A 17839-nucleotide genomic window follows, 5' to 3' on the forward strand; every position below is an offset into this window, starting at 1 on the left:
AAAAACGAACATCATTTCTACGAGTTACACTTTTTAGCGCCGTTTTACTCTGAAAACATTCACGTCACATCCGGAGCTTGAAATCACATGACTTCCGGCAAGATAATGTTATCATTTAACAGGACAAAACAAAGCTTAGGGGTACATTACGCACTGTTCAAAAATACAAATAAATGAAGGAACTTTTAAGCGTCAGCTACACCGCTGTCCCTTCTTGTATAGAGCAGCAGACTTGTAGAGTCCAGTTTATAGCTCAGGTGAACACCTTCACTTTATATACAACATTCACCAACACACAGACTCACCTGATTTATAATATTGTGCAGGTAAAGCCATTTGCACTATCACCTTAAGACCATCAACTTTTGATTTAGGGGGAGCCAACAGGTAGATGAGCCTTTATTCTTACAGGGTTGATGTTAAGCGTATCTTAATGCTTATTAAAGTGATTTTCACTTTATTCTGAAAAGGCCTACAGGAAGTGCAGTTTCCTGTTACAACTTGACGGTGGTGCTGCTGAGGGATGCAGTGGGTGGATGGAGCCGGAGCCGGAGGTGGGGGTGAAAGACTGGAAGTCGGATAACTGAATGTCTCGGAAGGATGCGGATTACTGTAACTCTCCGGCTTGCTTGTCAACCAACAGTGGTTTCGGTCGTTTGACATGAGAATGTGCGGCACAAACGACCTAGGCCTGCGGTTTGTAGAAGCAAGGAGCCTCACAATATGCGTGACACCGAGCGTTTGCCCTGCTTGACAAATAGTGAATTGATTTCCAGCTGTTTTGTTTTGTCATTTTACGTTCGAGGTGTAAAATTGTATTATTTCCCCACAACTAAACGGGAAGAAAACCAGAGGAGATAAAGTCACCCTGTGATTTGTAGTGCAACTGCCATCATGGTTTTAGCCGTCGTTTTAGCCTCATCGCCAGCTGATCTCTGATGTGCCTCTGCAGACTGGACGTCCAACTGTGCGGAGCGTCAGAACCAAAACATACCAAAAACACACATCGTTAACAGAGTTTTAGCATGGAGGGGTCTACGTTACAGCCTCGGTGTTTGAAAAGTCTGTTTATATGGACGACTTTGTGTCTGCTCAGCCACGGTCAATCCACGCCGGACGCCTCGGGCCTGCCTTTCGCCATCCGCGTACCACTGCGACAAGGCGCTCTTGCTGAGAAGCCATCGCAGCTGCCACCTGCCGCTGCTTACCGCAAGCGCGACAACGCGGCGAATCGTAGTGCGCGGAAGCGGAGAGGAGCGGCAGCGAGCGGCATCAGCTTTGTGGACATGGTTGATAACCTGCGTGGGAAGTCCGGTCAAGGATACTACGTTGAGATGGCTGTTGGCTCTCCTCCGCAAAAGGTGAAGGTTTATTTACGGGACATGATTAATATTTTGTCAAAGAGCCTTAAAGGCACATCCTGCAAACACTTTTTGGCCTAGTCACTGTAGTCAGATCCATAAAAACATCATAATTATAATCACAATATTGTTATTAGTCCCATAGAAGAAATGCAAGTGCAGCTGTGGTGTACAGGCTGGCGCCCAGAGGGTGACGAACAGAGAGAAAGTGATGAGGTGGTAGAAGTGGAGAAGAAGGTGAAAGAGAGAAAGTGAAAAAATTAATGAACAAAATGACAAAAGAAAGGGATGGAGGGTGACAAGTGAAGGTGAGACTTCCATGGAGAGAGTGATGTTTGGGCAACATGCTTGTGGTTGAGTTTAGTCAGCAAAGACGGACAAAACTGTTGTTTTTTGGTTTGTTTCCGTCATCAAGTGCCTTGGGATCCATCCATTGCTCAGGGCGTTCTCTGAACCGCTGTATCTTCTGTATCGTTTGCTATGGATGTGGACCACAGAGTTTATGGGCCAGACATTGTCAGACAGGCAAAAATCACTACATTGTCAATTGAGTGGTGCAGTGATGACATATTTTTGTAGGCTGACCCGGAATTGAGCATCGCAGGGACTCCCTCAACAAAATTCAATGGGATTTTTCCATTGAATTTCAGATTATTGCAGAAAATACAATCTGTGGCCAAGACTTGTTCATGATTCTTACATGTCAGCCTGATAGTCCCTACTTATTAACAATGCTTTTATGATTATTTAAGTAAAAAGCTAATATAGCTTTAAGCAAGCTACATCATTCGCTTTACTTCACGTTGCCACCGCTAAGCTAAAGGCCGACTCATGTTGGGCGTGATGATGTTTAGTAGTCTGATAGTCACTTGACAAAAAGAACCTTAGCACAATCACCAGTTGGGTATTTAGTGACATATTTTATGCTGTTGATCAAAACATGAATATCTATTTGGATTTTATTTACCACAAACCTTATTTCAGGCATCTAACCAAAAACACTCTCAAAAAACAGTTTTAAAGTGAAGTACTTACTGATGTGATAATATGCTAACTCATTTGTGGGTTTCAGGACTCATTCCTGCACAACTCAATAGCAATAACAGCAGTCTCCATATCTACCAGCAGAAACGCACTGGTCATGGGTCAATTACCATATAATTCATTAAAATAAAGTCAGGATATCCATGTCTATAACAACACACAGAGCATTTGCAGGCCCTTAATGAGTACCAAGGCATCTTGAATCAAATTATCTGAACGTTTTTATGGCTTTGAAATAATTTCCATCTAGATAACAAGCAAAGCTTTATATAAATAGATGTATCTGTAGCTGGGTAAATGATTTTGAAAGTAAATTGTCCTAATTGCAGAACCTTATATAGAAGGCCTTCAATAACCTTTGATATGGTTGATGGTGTCACAACTTTCACACAAAGCAGGAGAGCCCAAATGCAGGACCCAGAGACACATTCTTGAATGTTTTTAATAAAGATGAAGAAAAATTCTTCTACCAGAGGAGGTACAACGGTATAACAAAAAGCGCTCACAAGGAGGAAAAACAACACGTAACTAAAAGATAACTTCAGGATTTACTCTACACTAGAGATGAATCTGAGCTTGACTTTGAATAACACGATAACTCACTTAGAAACACACTTGACTTGAATATTACTTCCTCTAACCTGAGGCCTGGCACGACTGGAAGAGGAAACGGACAAGACGAACTGACACTGGACAGGGGGAGATAGGAATATGTATACATGAGGTGAGTGGGAACAGGTGGAAACAATCAGGGGCGGGGCAGACGCTGACAATTGCGGGAAAACACACAAAGACAGAAAGTAACAGGGCCTGAAATGAGAAACAAGGTAAGTACAAAATAAAACAGGAAATGTAAAATGAGACACAACATGAAACACAGGGGCTTGACTAGACATGACATAAATACTTAGACAGACATGACATGACGTGAATACATGAACACCTCACTTGGTATGACATAAATAGTTGATTAAACATGAAATGACAGACATAATAAATAAACATAACTAACAGATTTGACGTGACACAACAGATGGATGCAATGTTGCTGAAACAGCCTCAAATCATTTACAGTAACTTTCAGATACAGGGTGTTCCGGTAACCACTAGATGATTTCTCCTCTGTGGTGAAGGGGGGAGGGCAGATATGATGGCAGGAAAAGACGGGCACTCCGCCAGGGATGACAGGAAGACAGAGGAGAGAGACAGAGCAGAGGAAGACGTGAAGGCTCAGTGTGTCAGGATGGAGCCTTTAGTATGTGTGTGTGAGAGCAATACAATCATCCAAAGCAGTCAGTACATTTCTGGCTAAGAGAGGAACACAGGGTGTGTTCAGCATTGATACTTTGACAGTAGAGGTGTTTGCAGAGACAGCATATGCAGGCATGTGTGGGTGATATCATTGAGATGTGTGGGTGATATCATTGAGATGTGTGTGTTTGTTAGAGTCCGTATTTATTCTGGGCTTTCAGGACCAGCCCCTGAAACAGCAGCACTATCCTGGATATTTAAAGAGCCAATCCATTATTGAACAGCTTGCTGTGGCTGTATCTGACTGCCTGTCTGTTCATCTGTTTGGGTGTTTCTGTAGCAAACTGTCTATCTGTAGTCCCTTTAATTTATCGGTCAGTATATTAGCAAAGCATGTGCTTACACAAATCACATTAGTCCATTTTTAAAACAACCATATCAATGTTGATGCATTGATTGAACTCAATTTTCCTCAATTTCCCTCGGGATAAATAAAGCTTCTTGAATCTTGAATCTTGAATTACAACTACACAATTGGGAATTAAGTGTATTGAAGCAACAGTACATTAAAAAAGAATGGAACGAAACATGATTTGAAATAGGTATCTGCAATTTTAGTCAAAGATAATTTAATATCTGTGTAAAAGATTATTTATTGTAGCAGGCTCTAAGGACATAATTCACCATTGTCTGTTAAACACGAGCACCAACATATGCCTTTTCTCTGACGCTTTACCTTCACACTAACACATTTGGACAGTGTCAGTGTGACAGTAACTGTTTGCAGCAGTTCTCTCCCTAGTTTGTAGCTGGTAAATGACATACACATTATTTGGTCAAAGAGAGAATTTGCTTCGTCTCTATTTTCTCACAATTTCTACATTATAATATTTAAACTTTTGTGTGTTTTAGGCTTCATAATCATCTGCCATCGGGCTCCATTCACACATTCACTACTGTTTTGACTGATTGCGCAAAATATACTCACAAAGAGATGCAGACAGAAGAGGAGGAGATGGGGGGCCGGGAGGGAGTAGAAAAAGCAACCTGAGAGGAGTGGAGAGTGGAGGCAGACAGGGGACGGAGAAGGACATCTAGGGCAACAGGAAACAGCACAGGACACTACAAGGGAAGAGAAATGGATACCGAGAATGACGGATTAAAAATGAAAATCCGTGTGATGTGATGCTGACTACTTCCTGTGAAAGAGAACATTTGCCTGTAAGACTGCCAATATATATAAAAGAAGGTAGAATATCAATAGTTAGATATCAATTGCAGATATTTAAAAAACCCTCACAGAAATATATTTTCCAAATGTCTGACTCCAAGGTAGCCAAGATACTGATGATTAAACGTGCCCTTCAGAGATGGAACATAATCAATTTTACGATGTAACTCGAGCGTCTGTTTCACAGACCTGTGGATTTTTGTAAATAAACGCACACAGCATATATTTAATAAATGTCTCCATGTGTTTCTCTTCCCTCTCACTAGTTGAACATCCTGGTGGACACAGGAAGCAGTAACTTTGCTGTCGGGGCCGCTGCTCATCCCTTCCTGCGCAGATACTACCATCGTTCACTGTGAGTAGAAACATTATGGGGTGAAATATACAGCCAGATAAGTAAAAAAAAAAAAAGAACCGTACGCTAACTCTGTACTTTTTCCTTCCACTCTGTTTTCTTACTACTCATTGACAGCTCTGGCTCCTACCGTGATCAAGGCAGGAGTGTGTATGTTCCTTACACCCAGGGTCGCTGGGAGGGGGAGCTGGGAACGGACCTGGTCTCCGTCCCACACGGGCCCAACACCACGCTGCGCGCCAACATTGCTGCGATCACCCAGTCAGATCGCTTCTTCATCAACGGATCCAACTGGGAGGGAATCCTGGGACTGGCCTACGCCGATATAGCCCGGGTAAGACCAGCGTATCCTTTGGTTCTTCAAAATCTGAAAAAGAATCTCCTCATGAATGAAGCATTTTTCCAGCTGCAAAGGACCGATCATACACATGAGCACCTTGGCTGTCAAATCATTCAATGTCAGTGTTTAGAAACCATGCTCTTATAGCCGATGAATGCTCTGTATTTTGAGAACAGTGACATAAATAGATTGGGAAGTAATTTTGTCCTTATATTTAAAATGATTAAAAAAATTGTAATAGAAATATTCGATATTGTCGATAGGATGAGGTTAGCTTAATTTGATCGAAATGTAAAGTTGAAAACTAAAAACAGTTTGGTCATTCAGAATTGAAGCTATCCCCCCGCCATCTCTTTCTTTCTACAGCCTGACGAGACATTGGAGCCTTTCTTCGACTCTCTGGTTCGGCAGACTCCTGTTCCCAACCTTTTCTCTCTGCAGTTGTGTGGAGCAGGCTTCACCCAAAACTACTCCCTGGGTAACGCTACTGTTGGTGGCAGCATGGTGAGACACAAACACACACAAATCATCTAATGTTGTGGAAAACCTTTCCCCCACTCCTCTACGTGCTCCCTCCTCCAGCCACCCTGGAGGGGCGGAGCTAGCCAATCTATAAAGGCAGCCAGCTCACCTGTGGCTTCCCTTCCGCCGACGAACAAAGAAGATGGCTGGCCCCAGCTATTCTTGAGAAAGAACTGTTGTTGTTCGAGTAAATAACCAGTAAGTTTCCTTTTCTGTTTTGTATTTTCATGACATCTTGGGTGGCTTATCTCTCTCTTTATATTCTTTCCTGTTTTAATTGCCTTGGGGTACTTTGTCGCTACATGGCATATAGTTATGTAAGGGATAGCTGCCTCGTTGTAACATAATTTGAGTTATGAGTGTTGTGTTTAAACTAACTAGAATGTATTGTGCCTTTTCTGCCAGATAAACCGAACAACAATATAAGAAGCAACAAACTACAAATAAAAGACTATTATTTGGAACTCCTGCCTCCATGTGCTCCTCACATCCACTGCGTTGACTTTATAATCTTGGAACCAACCACCCGTACCATCCTAAATATTCTTCATGGTCCTTCGAGCCTGAGTAAGTCTGATTCAATGGATAGAGCACCACCAAGAAAACGTCCCAGCTATCTGGCAGATTACCAGACGTCCCTCCCAAGCTGCCCCCCAGAAGCTAACACTGCTAACTACCAGCCATCAGCTCCTTATGCTAGCCATCTAGGTACAGAGCTGCTCCCTGACAAAGATAACACAATGCGTAGCCCCCCAAGGGAAAAACGTTTAAAGGTGCCATAGAATGGAAAACTGTATTTACCTTGGCATAGTATAATAAGGAGAGTTTGTTTCATTGAACTGACATACCGTGAACCTCAAACACCATCGTTTCCTTCTTCACGTGCAAATCATGAATATGCATATCACAGCGGTAAAACGGGCAAATTACAACAATCCCTGTGTGTGATGTCACACACGGTCGTCCAGCCCCAACATTTGCATACACCAGCTGCTGGAAACACTAACGCTAACACTTACCACTCCGTAACGCTGCTCTCCAATCTCCGACCAACTGGCTGTTCTTCAAATTCATCGGTTTCCTCCTCCGATAAAGGCTCAAACATGTAAGGTTGGATGCCAATAGCCTCCATGGTTCATGTCTCACAGTTTTGCGAACTTCACTCACTTCTGTGGGCTCTGAGGCAGCCATGGATTGCTCCTTGTAAACCAGCCAATCGAGCAGAGCTCGTCATAATTATTTAAATGAACCCCCAAATAAGGCAATTCAGCTTGTTTCATTCTAGGACCAAATCATAGGGTTGTAAATGGGTCTGTAAAACCCCATCTGGACATTTTTTGGATCAACTAAAGTTATATACCTTCTTTGTAGATATCAGAGAACAATTTAAAATACCAGATGCATTCTATGGCCACTTTAACTACAAGTGGAGCATGTGCCCACCGTCACAATCTTCCCACCAGAGGAAATGGAGGACAATGGAAGGGAGGATCCTCCAACTTTAAGATGGAAGCTATGAGGACAGAAGTGCACCAACTGAAAGACCTGATCATGGATCTAGGAAGGGATGTGCAGGCTCGTTGGGACAGGTATGAGCAACAGTCATACAACAAATCATCCTTTTCACCGCGATCATCAGTTTCATTAAATTCAAATGACAATGTTGAAGATATTTGTGAAGCTCACAATTCTCCCCATTTAGTTTTGTGAATTACATGAAACCCTATATGAGCATAACATCCCCATTAGCCACCGTTGCCCACATCTCCCATTACCACCTCCACTTAGTCGGCCCTGTTCCCTTCCATCCCCCCTTGCCTCTCTAAGGCCTTCACCTCAGCCTGCAAGGCCCAAGTCGACACAGGCTACTCAGACCAATGGACATCATGCGCAACAATCCTCCCTCAACGCTCCAGTTCAGCATACTTAAATGCAGCAACCATATCCTGTAGCCCCAGAAGCCAGAGCCCCTACAGAGACCCCATATGATGATACTCTCTTAGATCTCTCCTTTAGACAGCCTGAACAATATTCAACATACCAGACTGCTGCAAGTGCAACAAGTCAATTGTCACTGCCTGTTCCTCTGCCACTCCAATCCAGACCAGCTGCCACCCCCTCTCTGCAGCAGCTTGACCCCTCTCAAGGAAATGTATTAGCAGCCCCATACACATTGAGGCCTTCTTCACATTCCCTCCAGGCTCATTTTATCCTTGGCAGAACTACAGGGAGTCATGGAGTCCCATCCCACATACAGTACCTTGTGCAAAGAGAAGGTACCCCTTCCAGCTTCTGTCTCTCAACCTCCTCCGCCTGCAACGAATCCTACATCTTCAGCAGTAGAACCTATTTACGTACGAACCCCTTATGTGGATCCTCAAACTGCTGTGAATCCCTTAGAACCTACTTTCATGCTGCCTTACAGTGTGCTCCTTTGCCCCTTCATCAGCCACCTCAAGTCCCTGCAGAGCAGCCATTACAGTCCCATGTCGCGACTGAGGAATGTTGGGGTCCCTACACTGCTCCTCCTATTAACCTCCAGCCCTATTCACTTACTCACTACCCACCACAGCGTTTACCAAGGTCAAGCAGAGCCTCACATGTTGCACCCCACTCCTTTCCATGCTTTACCCGGGATGATCCCAAACAGTTTAGCATGCTGAAGATGGCCCTAACAAACCTTATGCCCCACGATGAAAGTGAGCAGTTCAAATACCATGTACTGTTGGACCATTTGAAGCTGGACACAGCATGCCGCCTTTCACTAGCTTATGCACACCACCCTCTCCCTTATACCCGAGCTATGTCAGTGCTACAGCAGAGGTACGGCAAGCCACAGCAGCTAGTCCTGGGCAAAATCACAGCAATCCGCCATCTCCCCTTTTTCGCCCTGGAGATTTAACAGGCTTTAGTGACTTCGCAATCAGAGTGCGAGCTCGGTTTTGGTATGCTGCAGTCCCTGGTAAAGGGTGAAGGAGATGCGGAGCTGGCTTTTGCATCCAATGTCCAGCTGGGTAAACTTCCATCCGAGCATGTTGCAAACTACGCCAGATTCACATGTGCTACAAAACCAGGCATACCCTAGGTTTCAAGGTTTCAAGGTTTTATTTGTCATATGCACAGCATATACAACGTATATATTGGCAATGAAAATCTTATATCCCATGCTCCTCCAACAACTCAACATACATGGTGAAAATAAGATAAATAAAATACTGCAAAAAGAGAGAAGAATATTTACAATAACAATAAAGATTTGAGGATGTGAAATATATACATATGTGGAATACATTGAAAGTACCCTACAACCTGATTGACTTTTCTAACTGGTTAGAAGAAGAGGCCGAATGTCAATCTATGGCCACCCAAACACGTGACAACTGTAAAGGGCATAAGGAGTGGAAACCTACAAAGTCCAGCCATGTCAGGAGCAGCAACCCAGCCTCTACTATACTGCATGGTGCTAGTCATCCTCAAAGCCCACCTTGGAAACCTGGACTCAGGCCTGCTATCAATCCCTATCAGACATGCCCTTATTGTGATGTTCCTGATCACCACCATAGTGCCTGTCCAGATTTCCGACAGCTATCAAACGATGCTGTAAAGAACTTGATCCAAGAGAAAGGCCATTGCTGGAGATGTGCTTGGGAGCACAGAGCTTGGAAATGTGAACTGAAGGAGCTATGCCCTAAGTGCAAAAGGAGACACCTCGGCTCCCTCATGAAAAGCGAGCGACAAGGGACAGAGAATATGGCTGGCACAACGGTCACCTTCAATATCTCCCCGGTGTCAAATGCAAAGCAGAAATTCCTTATAAGAGATGCCTTCACAGCAGATAAACTGACCCTTGCACCCCAATCCTATCCAGCACAAGTCTTCCATAGATTCAAGCATTTGCAGGGCTTACCAGTGCAGGCCTTCCAAAAGATAAAACCCTTGCTCCTTATTGGCTCCGACCACCCTCATCTGGTTTTTCCTGTAGAAAGAGTTTGCTTGGGTCCAGGACACAAGTCCAGAAGTTCAGTCCCTGTTCGTTTCCTGCAAAGCCCCTGATCTTGACCTCTACGGAGCAGTAGAAAAGCTTCGGAAAGTTGATGACCAAAAAGTGACTACCAGGTCCAAACAAGATGAAAGGGCTCTAGCATGTCTTGACAGCCAAACAACAAGAGTGGAAATCCAAGTGGTTTATCGTTATGCCACCCCACTTATTAGGAATCCCCAAAATCTACCTTCTGTGGTTATACGTCCCTTACGCCTGCAACCATCCCCACAGACGTCCTTGACTTTCAGTCCTGGGAGGACCTGGTTGTTGGAACCACCCAGAACATCCCCTCGTCCTTGGATGCAGGTTCTCAACCCCGCGAGAGCTTCGGTGGAGGCCCTCCTTATAGCACATTCACAACAAGACAGTTTCCCTGAAGAGTATGCCTTACTCAAAAGCAGCTAAACCTGTCACCAGTCAAAGCCTCCTGAACAATCTGGCCCCTGAGTTCGATCACACCACAAACGTGATCAGAGTTGGTGGTCGGCTGTGCAAAAGTGAAGATCGGGATTATAACAATATCCATACCGTGGTTTTGGATCCAAAACATTACATTACACAACTGCTGATTTAAGGGCTTTGACAAGGACTTTTGAGCCAGAGAGAGTCTTTGCCACCCTCAGGAGGAATCATTGGATCTCGCGTCGAAGACAAGCAGTGCGGAAACACCAGCATTCATACATGGAGTGCAAGAAATGGAAGGCAAACCCAGTTATTCCTAAGATGGCTGATCTACCTCCATCTCGCTGCGATTATTCAAGCCCCCTTTCTGGTCCACAGGGATGGACTGCTTTGGCCCTTTCCTTATCAAAGTCACCCGCCGACAGGAGAAGAGATGGGGAATACTCTTTAAATGTCTGACCACACGGTGCATTCTTATAGACCTTCTCCCTAGTCTGGACACAGACAGCTTCCTCATGACATTCCGCCGCTTCGTAGCATGACGTGGAACCCCATTTGAGGTCGTATCAGACCATGGCACCAACTTCGTGGGAGGAGCGAGAGAGCTGCAAAAAACCTTTGACCAGTTGAGCCCTGCTCTTCAAGAACAATTGTCTAAACACAGTGTGCTTCTTGAGGAATCCCCCGCATGCTCTCCACATTGGGGGGACCTGCGAAAGGGAGGTGAGAGCCATTAAGACAGCATTACGTGTGACCTTGGGAAATCAATCCGTGAAGGAGGAAGTGTTTCAAACTGTACTCCTAGGGGTTGAGGAGATCCTGAACTCCAAACTTCTCCCAAGCTCAGATGTCAGAGTGGCTAAGGTACTAATTAAAGGGAAATCATATGTACGTCCTGTCAGCCGACTGGTTTCCCTCAGAGATCTGAGATGACCCAGTACCCTGAAGGAACATAAGGGTTTCCTTTGAATCAAATATGTGTCACATATCTGAGGGGCGGCTGTGGAAAACGCTTCCCTCCTACCTGCTCCCTCCTCCTTTCACCCTGGAGGGGCGGAGCTAGCCAATCTATAAAGGCCTGGCCCCAGTTATTCTTGAGAAAGTTCAAAGTTGAACTGTTGTTTCGATTAAATAACCAGTAAGTTTCCTTTTCTGTTTTGTATTTTCATGGCATCTTGGGTGGCTTATCTCTCTCTTTATATTCTGTGCTGTTGTAATTGCCTTTGGCTACTTTGTCGCCACATAGCATATAGTTATGTAAGGGATAGCTGCCTCGTAACATAATTTGAGTTATGAGTGTTGTGTTTAAACTAACTGGAATGTGTTGTGCCTTTTCTGCCAGATAAACCGAACAACAATATAAGAACCAACAAACTACAAATAAAAGACTATTATCTGGAACTCCTGCCTCCATGTGCTCCTTACATCCACTGCGTTGACTTTATAATCTTGGAACCAACCACCCTCAATATTTTTCAAATGTGGTATTGAAAAACCCTTCTGAATTATACTTTTTCTTATACTCTTAGATCATTGGCGGAGTGGACCCGTCCCTGTACGTGGGAGAGCTTTGGTACACTCCAATCCGCAGGGAGTGGTACTATGAGGTCATCATCGTACGCATTGAGGTGAACGGACTGGACCTGAACATGGACTGTAAAGAGGTAAGATTTGGTGGAAGGAGGGATGGCTGCAAAAACCAAAGAAAGAATAATTCAAACATCAGCAAAACATCTGTGTAAGACATTTTTGATTGGTGACTTTTCTTTTACAGTACAACTATGATAAGAGCATCGTGGACAGCGGCACCACTAACCTTCGTCTGCCTAGGAAAGTCTTCCAGGCTGCAGTCAAGGCTATTGAAGCGGCCTCTTCGGTCAGTTAATGCTTGGATCCCTTTTTATACTCCTTCCTGCATGACTCTGCTTTGCTTCCCGTCATTGCTGATTTCTTGAGATGTCTCATGAAAGCAGACAATAGTAGAGGGAAATGCTTTTGACTCATTTTAATTGACTGATATTTTTTTATAATTCTCTCACTCTTTTATACCATGGCAGCAGGCTGGACATCTGACATTCATAATAAAATCTGTTATGGTATTTAAAGCACTTAAGCATGTTAGTATCTCACAGTTTCCCATCTCAAAGTCGTTTGATGAAAATATTTTAAGTTTGCTTACATTCCTGCAAAAACCTTGTTATGTTTGTTTTTCTGATCCAATGGCATACTATTGTAGCCAGAATTGTTGAAGACATTGAACGATTTATAGCCCTGGGCTTACCTCCAGTCTCATTACCACATGGGCCTGATTTGTAATAAGCCGCCTTTGGAAAAGAACAAATGAATGACCCTTTCTTTCAGACAGAGCAGTTTCCCTCCGAGTTCTGGCTGGGGGACAGGCTGGTATGTTGGCAGGCTGGTACTACACTCTGGCACATATTCCCAGTCATCTCCCTCTACCTGATGAGTGAAAACCACAACCAGTCCTTCAGAATCTCCATCCTGCCGCAGGTAATGCACTGTGTCTCGACTGAGGCTGAATGTTGTTGCATGTATGGATAACATTTGTCCCATATGAAGTTATATTGCTCAAGTCTAAAATTATTCTCAAATCATCAGAAGTTAGTGTTTCATTTTACCTTGATTCATGATGGAACACGGGTGCTGGATTTACCTTCTCCGCCGTTAAGGATAGTCACTGTCTGCAGGCAAACACAAACGCGGTGCAAAAAGCACAAATTACATGAAATCTTTCTATCGGCAATATATGCATGTTATTACCCTCTGCACTCCTGAAGGAAGTCTGTTCACAATAATTCTTCCTATTCTTCAGCCAAACTCTTTTATGTATTCTCGAAAGATGAAAGACGGGCTAGGTACCATAAAATAATGAACACATTTCAGAGAAAATTACCATTGAATTTATTTTCTAAAGCTTTTCAGAAAGCCCTGAAAAGTCATTAAACGCTTTTCGTTCAGAGCTACTTGAAAAGACCTTGATGGTGCTGGAATAAAAAAGATGTGACAGTGGGATTTAGAAGCGAGGTGCTGTGACATTGAAGCTGTCAGCAGCTTGAAACGCTTGAGAGGAGTTTTTACTTTCCTTTCCTTCTCTTACAGCTTATATAGCCGGTTCAACACCACACATAGAATGTATATTGAAGCTACGTATACACAGGAAAACCTAAAGACAAAGATGACAGAGTATTTATGGCTGATGCTGTAATCAGGGAGAGTTTAAAGAATCATATATATATATATTATATATATATGATTCTAGATATATGGGGGATGCACCGATACATCGGTATCGGCCGATGTTAGCCCTATTTACTGCCATCGGCACTTCGGTAAATAAGGTGACATCACCGATGATGGCAGTTGCCAATGTTTATGTTTTGCTACGTGACCGGGAGAAGTCGCGTTAGCGTCGTTGTTTTTCAATCTGACGGACCAAATCTGAAGTCAGGGCATCATTAGAAGGTCTATAGTTTAAACAAGCAGTGGTGTGTACTTGTTTATAATGTTCAGTGTCTGACTACACTCCCTCATTTTTTTTTTTCCATTGTTGTTTATGTAGCAATACCTGCGGCCAGTAGAGGACGTGGCTTCCGCCCAGGAGGACGTGGCTTCCGCCCAGAAGGACTGTTACAAGTTTGCCGTGTCCCAGTCCAGCACTGGTACAGTGATGGGGGCTGTCATCATGGAAGGATTCTATGTGGTGTTTGACCGAGAAAAGAAACGCATCGGCTTTGCAGTCAGCACCTGCCATGGTGAGGAGGAAAGGGTGGAGGGGAGACAGTATGGGGTTTGATGTAAAATACAACAGAGGAGAATAAATATGGAGACTCGTATAGAAGTATGGGATTGATAAAATACCTAAAATGCATTAAAATATGTATGCTGTATGTTGGTGATAACCAGTAGACCCTAACCTTTTTACAATAATGTGACTTTAAGACTCTCAAATACTTAAATTCCCCTTATATGTACTATTCCATTTAATAGTACATTTTGTCTTCCTTGGTTATCAGTCAACCTAGTTATTTGAAATGTTGAAGGGATCTTGTAAACTTTTTCTACCTTTTTCTTATTTATTTATTAAATATGTGATTTTGTATTATTTTCATTGATTTGGGTATGTGAGTTGGTATTGTCATTTCATCGTACTGTTGGATCCGTTTTGTAAAACTTTGTCTGTTCTAAATCAAAATGTAAGTATAATAATACTAAAATTCCCTTTCTGTCATTCGTAGTGCATGATGAGTTTCGCACAGCCTCTGTGGAAGGCCCGTTCCACGGCGTCGACCTCGAGGACTGCGGCTACAACATCCCTCAGACCGACGAGTCCACTCTCATGACCATCGCCTACATCATGGCAGGAATCTGCGCTCTCTTCATGCTGCCGCTGTTTCTCATGGTGTGTCAGTGGCGCTTCGCCCGCTGCATCCACCCACACGGGGACTTCGCTGATGACATATCGCTCCTGAAGTAAAGGCCGAGATGAAAGGCGACAAAAGGAGTCGTGCAGACCAGCAAGGGTGGATTTTGGGAGAAATAGATGAGCGTTGTTCCAAAATGCGGGTGCTGTTGAAAGAACTTTGAAGAGGTTTTTCAGGAATGTAATATGTAAAGTGTAGAAAATGCTGACATAGTGATTGCACAGTGAACAGATCAATTGAGGATAACTAGAGCCATTATTAACTGGGGGAGAAAGTTGGTCTCGTCAGCATCTACTTTGACTGTTTAAGCTACCTATGCAGAAACAGCGTTGGGTAAAGACGAAACAAAATAACACTTGGTAAAAATCTTTATTATAGTGTTTAAAAAGTTACAGAAGATGGATTGAATTTGTCATTTTGAAGAAAGCTGTCTCTTAACATTGCAGAGTTCAAAAAACAGTGGATTTAGGTAAAATAGAGAGAAAACTGATAATTTAACAGTCATTGCTTATTGAAGAAACACATCCTGGATATGAATACAAGATGGGAAACCATTGTGTGTGTGTGTGTGTGTGTGTGTGTGTGTGTGTGTGTGTGTGTGTGTGTGTGTGTGTGTGTGTGTGTGTGTGTGTGTGTGTGTGTGTGTGTGTGTGTGTGTGTGTGTGTGTGTGTGTGTGTGTGTGTGTGTGTGTGTGTGTGTGTGTGTGTGTGTGTGTGTGTGTGTGTGTGTGTGTGTGTGTGTGTGTGTGTGTGTGTGTGTGTGTGTGTGTGTGTGTGTGTGGCTGCACTGAAGAGTATACAGAAAGATTTAATTAAGACAAAGATGTTACTGAAAATGAAAATACTACTGCATATGAATAGTATCTATAAAATCACACTGTTGCATTGCCAGCAAATAATTTTGCACTGCAAATTAAGTAAACATAAAGAGGTTCAGTTGATGAAATATCAGACAAATATCTTTCACAGACACAGAAACAGCCTAACACAGGGATTCCCAAAGTGTGCGCGAGCTGCCACCAGGGGGTGCGCGAGATGAAACGTGTAATGGTGGTCTGGTGTAAAAATATTAGTTTTTTTTTTTTAAGTGGGATTTTTCCACAGGCTACAATAAAAAACAGGAACAATAAACATTTCCTTTGTAATCCCTTTTATTTTAAATGAAAAAACTATAATTTATTAGTTTTTGATAGAAACGTAGAAGAAAACAGCCGCCGTCACGTTTCACTGTAGGCTAGGATAGATGCACTCCAACTCGTTTCATTCATTCTTTCAAATATGATTAACTGGCTGAAATCAGGGAAACTGTCAAGTGGAACGTCTCATGACAAAGTTGTTAGTCATGAAGGAGGAGAGGGACCAAGAGAGTGAGGATTTGGAGGCAACAGAGACGGAGAGAATAGGAACGAATCCGAGAGAAGAAAATGAGCGGGAGTCAGGAAATGATTGATCCTCCTTTTTATTTATTTGATCCGTTTCTGAGCCCATGCTTTTTAATGTTTTGGATCGTTGCAATTTTTCTTTGTTGCACTATATTGAAACTTTGTTGTTTTTTTATTGTGGTTATTTGTGCATGATTAAACATGAGTCTTTATATAGCGATGAAACAAACCTTTATCGCAGTTTTTTTTTGTTGCGTTTTTTTTGGGGGGGGTGCGTCAACCCGGTTGGGACGTAGAAGGGGGTGCGCCGCGAAAAAAGTTTGGGAACCGCTGGTCTAACACATCACATCTTTCAATGGGGACCATATATGCTTGGAAAGGAAACCAGCCAAAAGCATGTTAAACACTTAGAACACTTAAGTATATGTGTACAAGGGACAGTGTGTATTGTCTCCTAGCAAGCTGGGAATAGATAAACTGTATATTTATGTCAGGCGCTGGCAGCACTGTGGATTCAATAAAGTCCTTATTGTAACTGTAACATGAAGTGTGTGATTTTCATTTCCTCCCTTGATACATCAAACCTGAATACTATCTGACTGTCATCCAGTGGAGTGAATGTTACCATTTAATTGTTTGAAGTACATTTCAATTGTATAACCATAATGGAAGTAGTCAACCTTTTACGTATATGAATATTGAGGACATGTCAGCAAACGATCATTTATTTTCAATAGATTTCATGTCATGTTACCCATTGACTCCTAATCAATACAATATATTATAACTGGACTGTATAAATAGGGCACACCTTATTATGGGATTTTAATCCCCCTTATTTTCAACATTAAAAAAGTTCAAAAGTTTTCCATTCAAAAGTTGAGATTTTTCTTAATACCTTCAATGTTGTGAGCCATTCAATACCTAATAATACAGTAGACATATAAAATACTTTTATTGGATATTCACCTTTTATTATTTTACATACATATTTGTATACAATTCAATGATTTCCGTTTGAACGTTTATTTCCATAAATAAATTCATATCAAATCGAAGGTGGAATAAAAATAGGTGTGTCGTATTTACCAGAGATTTACACAATTATTGATGTTAGGTCATGTTTTCAATTAAAGAACTGCTTATTGTTTTCGTTATGGTATTTAGATAGAGGAGAATTCCTCCAGCAGTTCTCCAAACAGCCAGTGGGGAAGCTGTCCCACAACAACTGCAAGGGATAAGAGCGATGATGCCATTACCTTTGATTTTACATTGTATAACCATAACAATCTACGTGCTCATTATATGGTAAAGCGTGGCAATACGCTTAAAAAACAAAATGATTTTTGTTATCAAAAGGGTGCATGTTAACATTGAACAGCTTTAAGTATAACACATCCCTTGTTCTCATTCAACCACAACATAAATGAATACAAATAGATGGAAAACAAGTGTTTATATGACCGT

The 17839-nt window shown here is 42.6% G+C and overlaps 1 protein-coding gene across 1 annotated transcript; it reads left to right on the plus strand.

Moving 5' to 3' along the window:
- Positions 1-547: 547 nt before the first annotated feature.
- Positions 548-15606, plus strand: LOC134880824 (beta-secretase 1-like). Its single transcript, XM_063907916.1, has 9 exons — positions 548-1361; positions 5154-5242; positions 5360-5576; positions 5949-6086; positions 12078-12212; positions 12323-12424; positions 12910-13059; positions 14129-14321; positions 14805-15606. Exons 1-9 carry the CDS (start codon positions 1026-1028, stop codon positions 15041-15043), a joined length of 1599 nt encoding a protein of 532 aa, XP_063763986.1. The 5' UTR covers positions 548-1025; the 3' UTR covers positions 15044-15606.
- The last annotated feature ends 2233 nt before the right edge of the window (positions 15607-17839 follow it).

This window comes from Eleginops maclovinus, chromosome 18 (assembly GCF_036324505.1).
Source record: "Eleginops maclovinus isolate JMC-PN-2008 ecotype Puerto Natales chromosome 18, JC_Emac_rtc_rv5, whole genome shotgun sequence".
Lineage (NCBI taxonomy): Eukaryota > Metazoa > Chordata > Actinopteri > Perciformes > Eleginopidae > Eleginops > Eleginops maclovinus.

What these genes read in the sequence shown, in the direction of transcription:
- LOC134880824 (XM_063907916.1), top strand. Translation starts at nt 1,026, where the DNA reads ATGGAGGGGTCTACGTTACAGCCTCGGTGTTTGAAAAGTCTGTTTATA. An exon ending in CTACTGTTGGTGGCAGCATG is followed by an intron (nt 6,087 to 12,077) that starts GTGAGACACAAA and finishes TTATACTCTTAG; the next exon opens with ATCATTGGCGGAGTGGACCC. An exon ending in CTATTGAAGCGGCCTCTTCG is followed by an intron (nt 12,425 to 12,909) that starts GTCAGTTAATGC and finishes CCTTTCTTTCAG; the next exon opens with ACAGAGCAGTTTCCCTCCGA.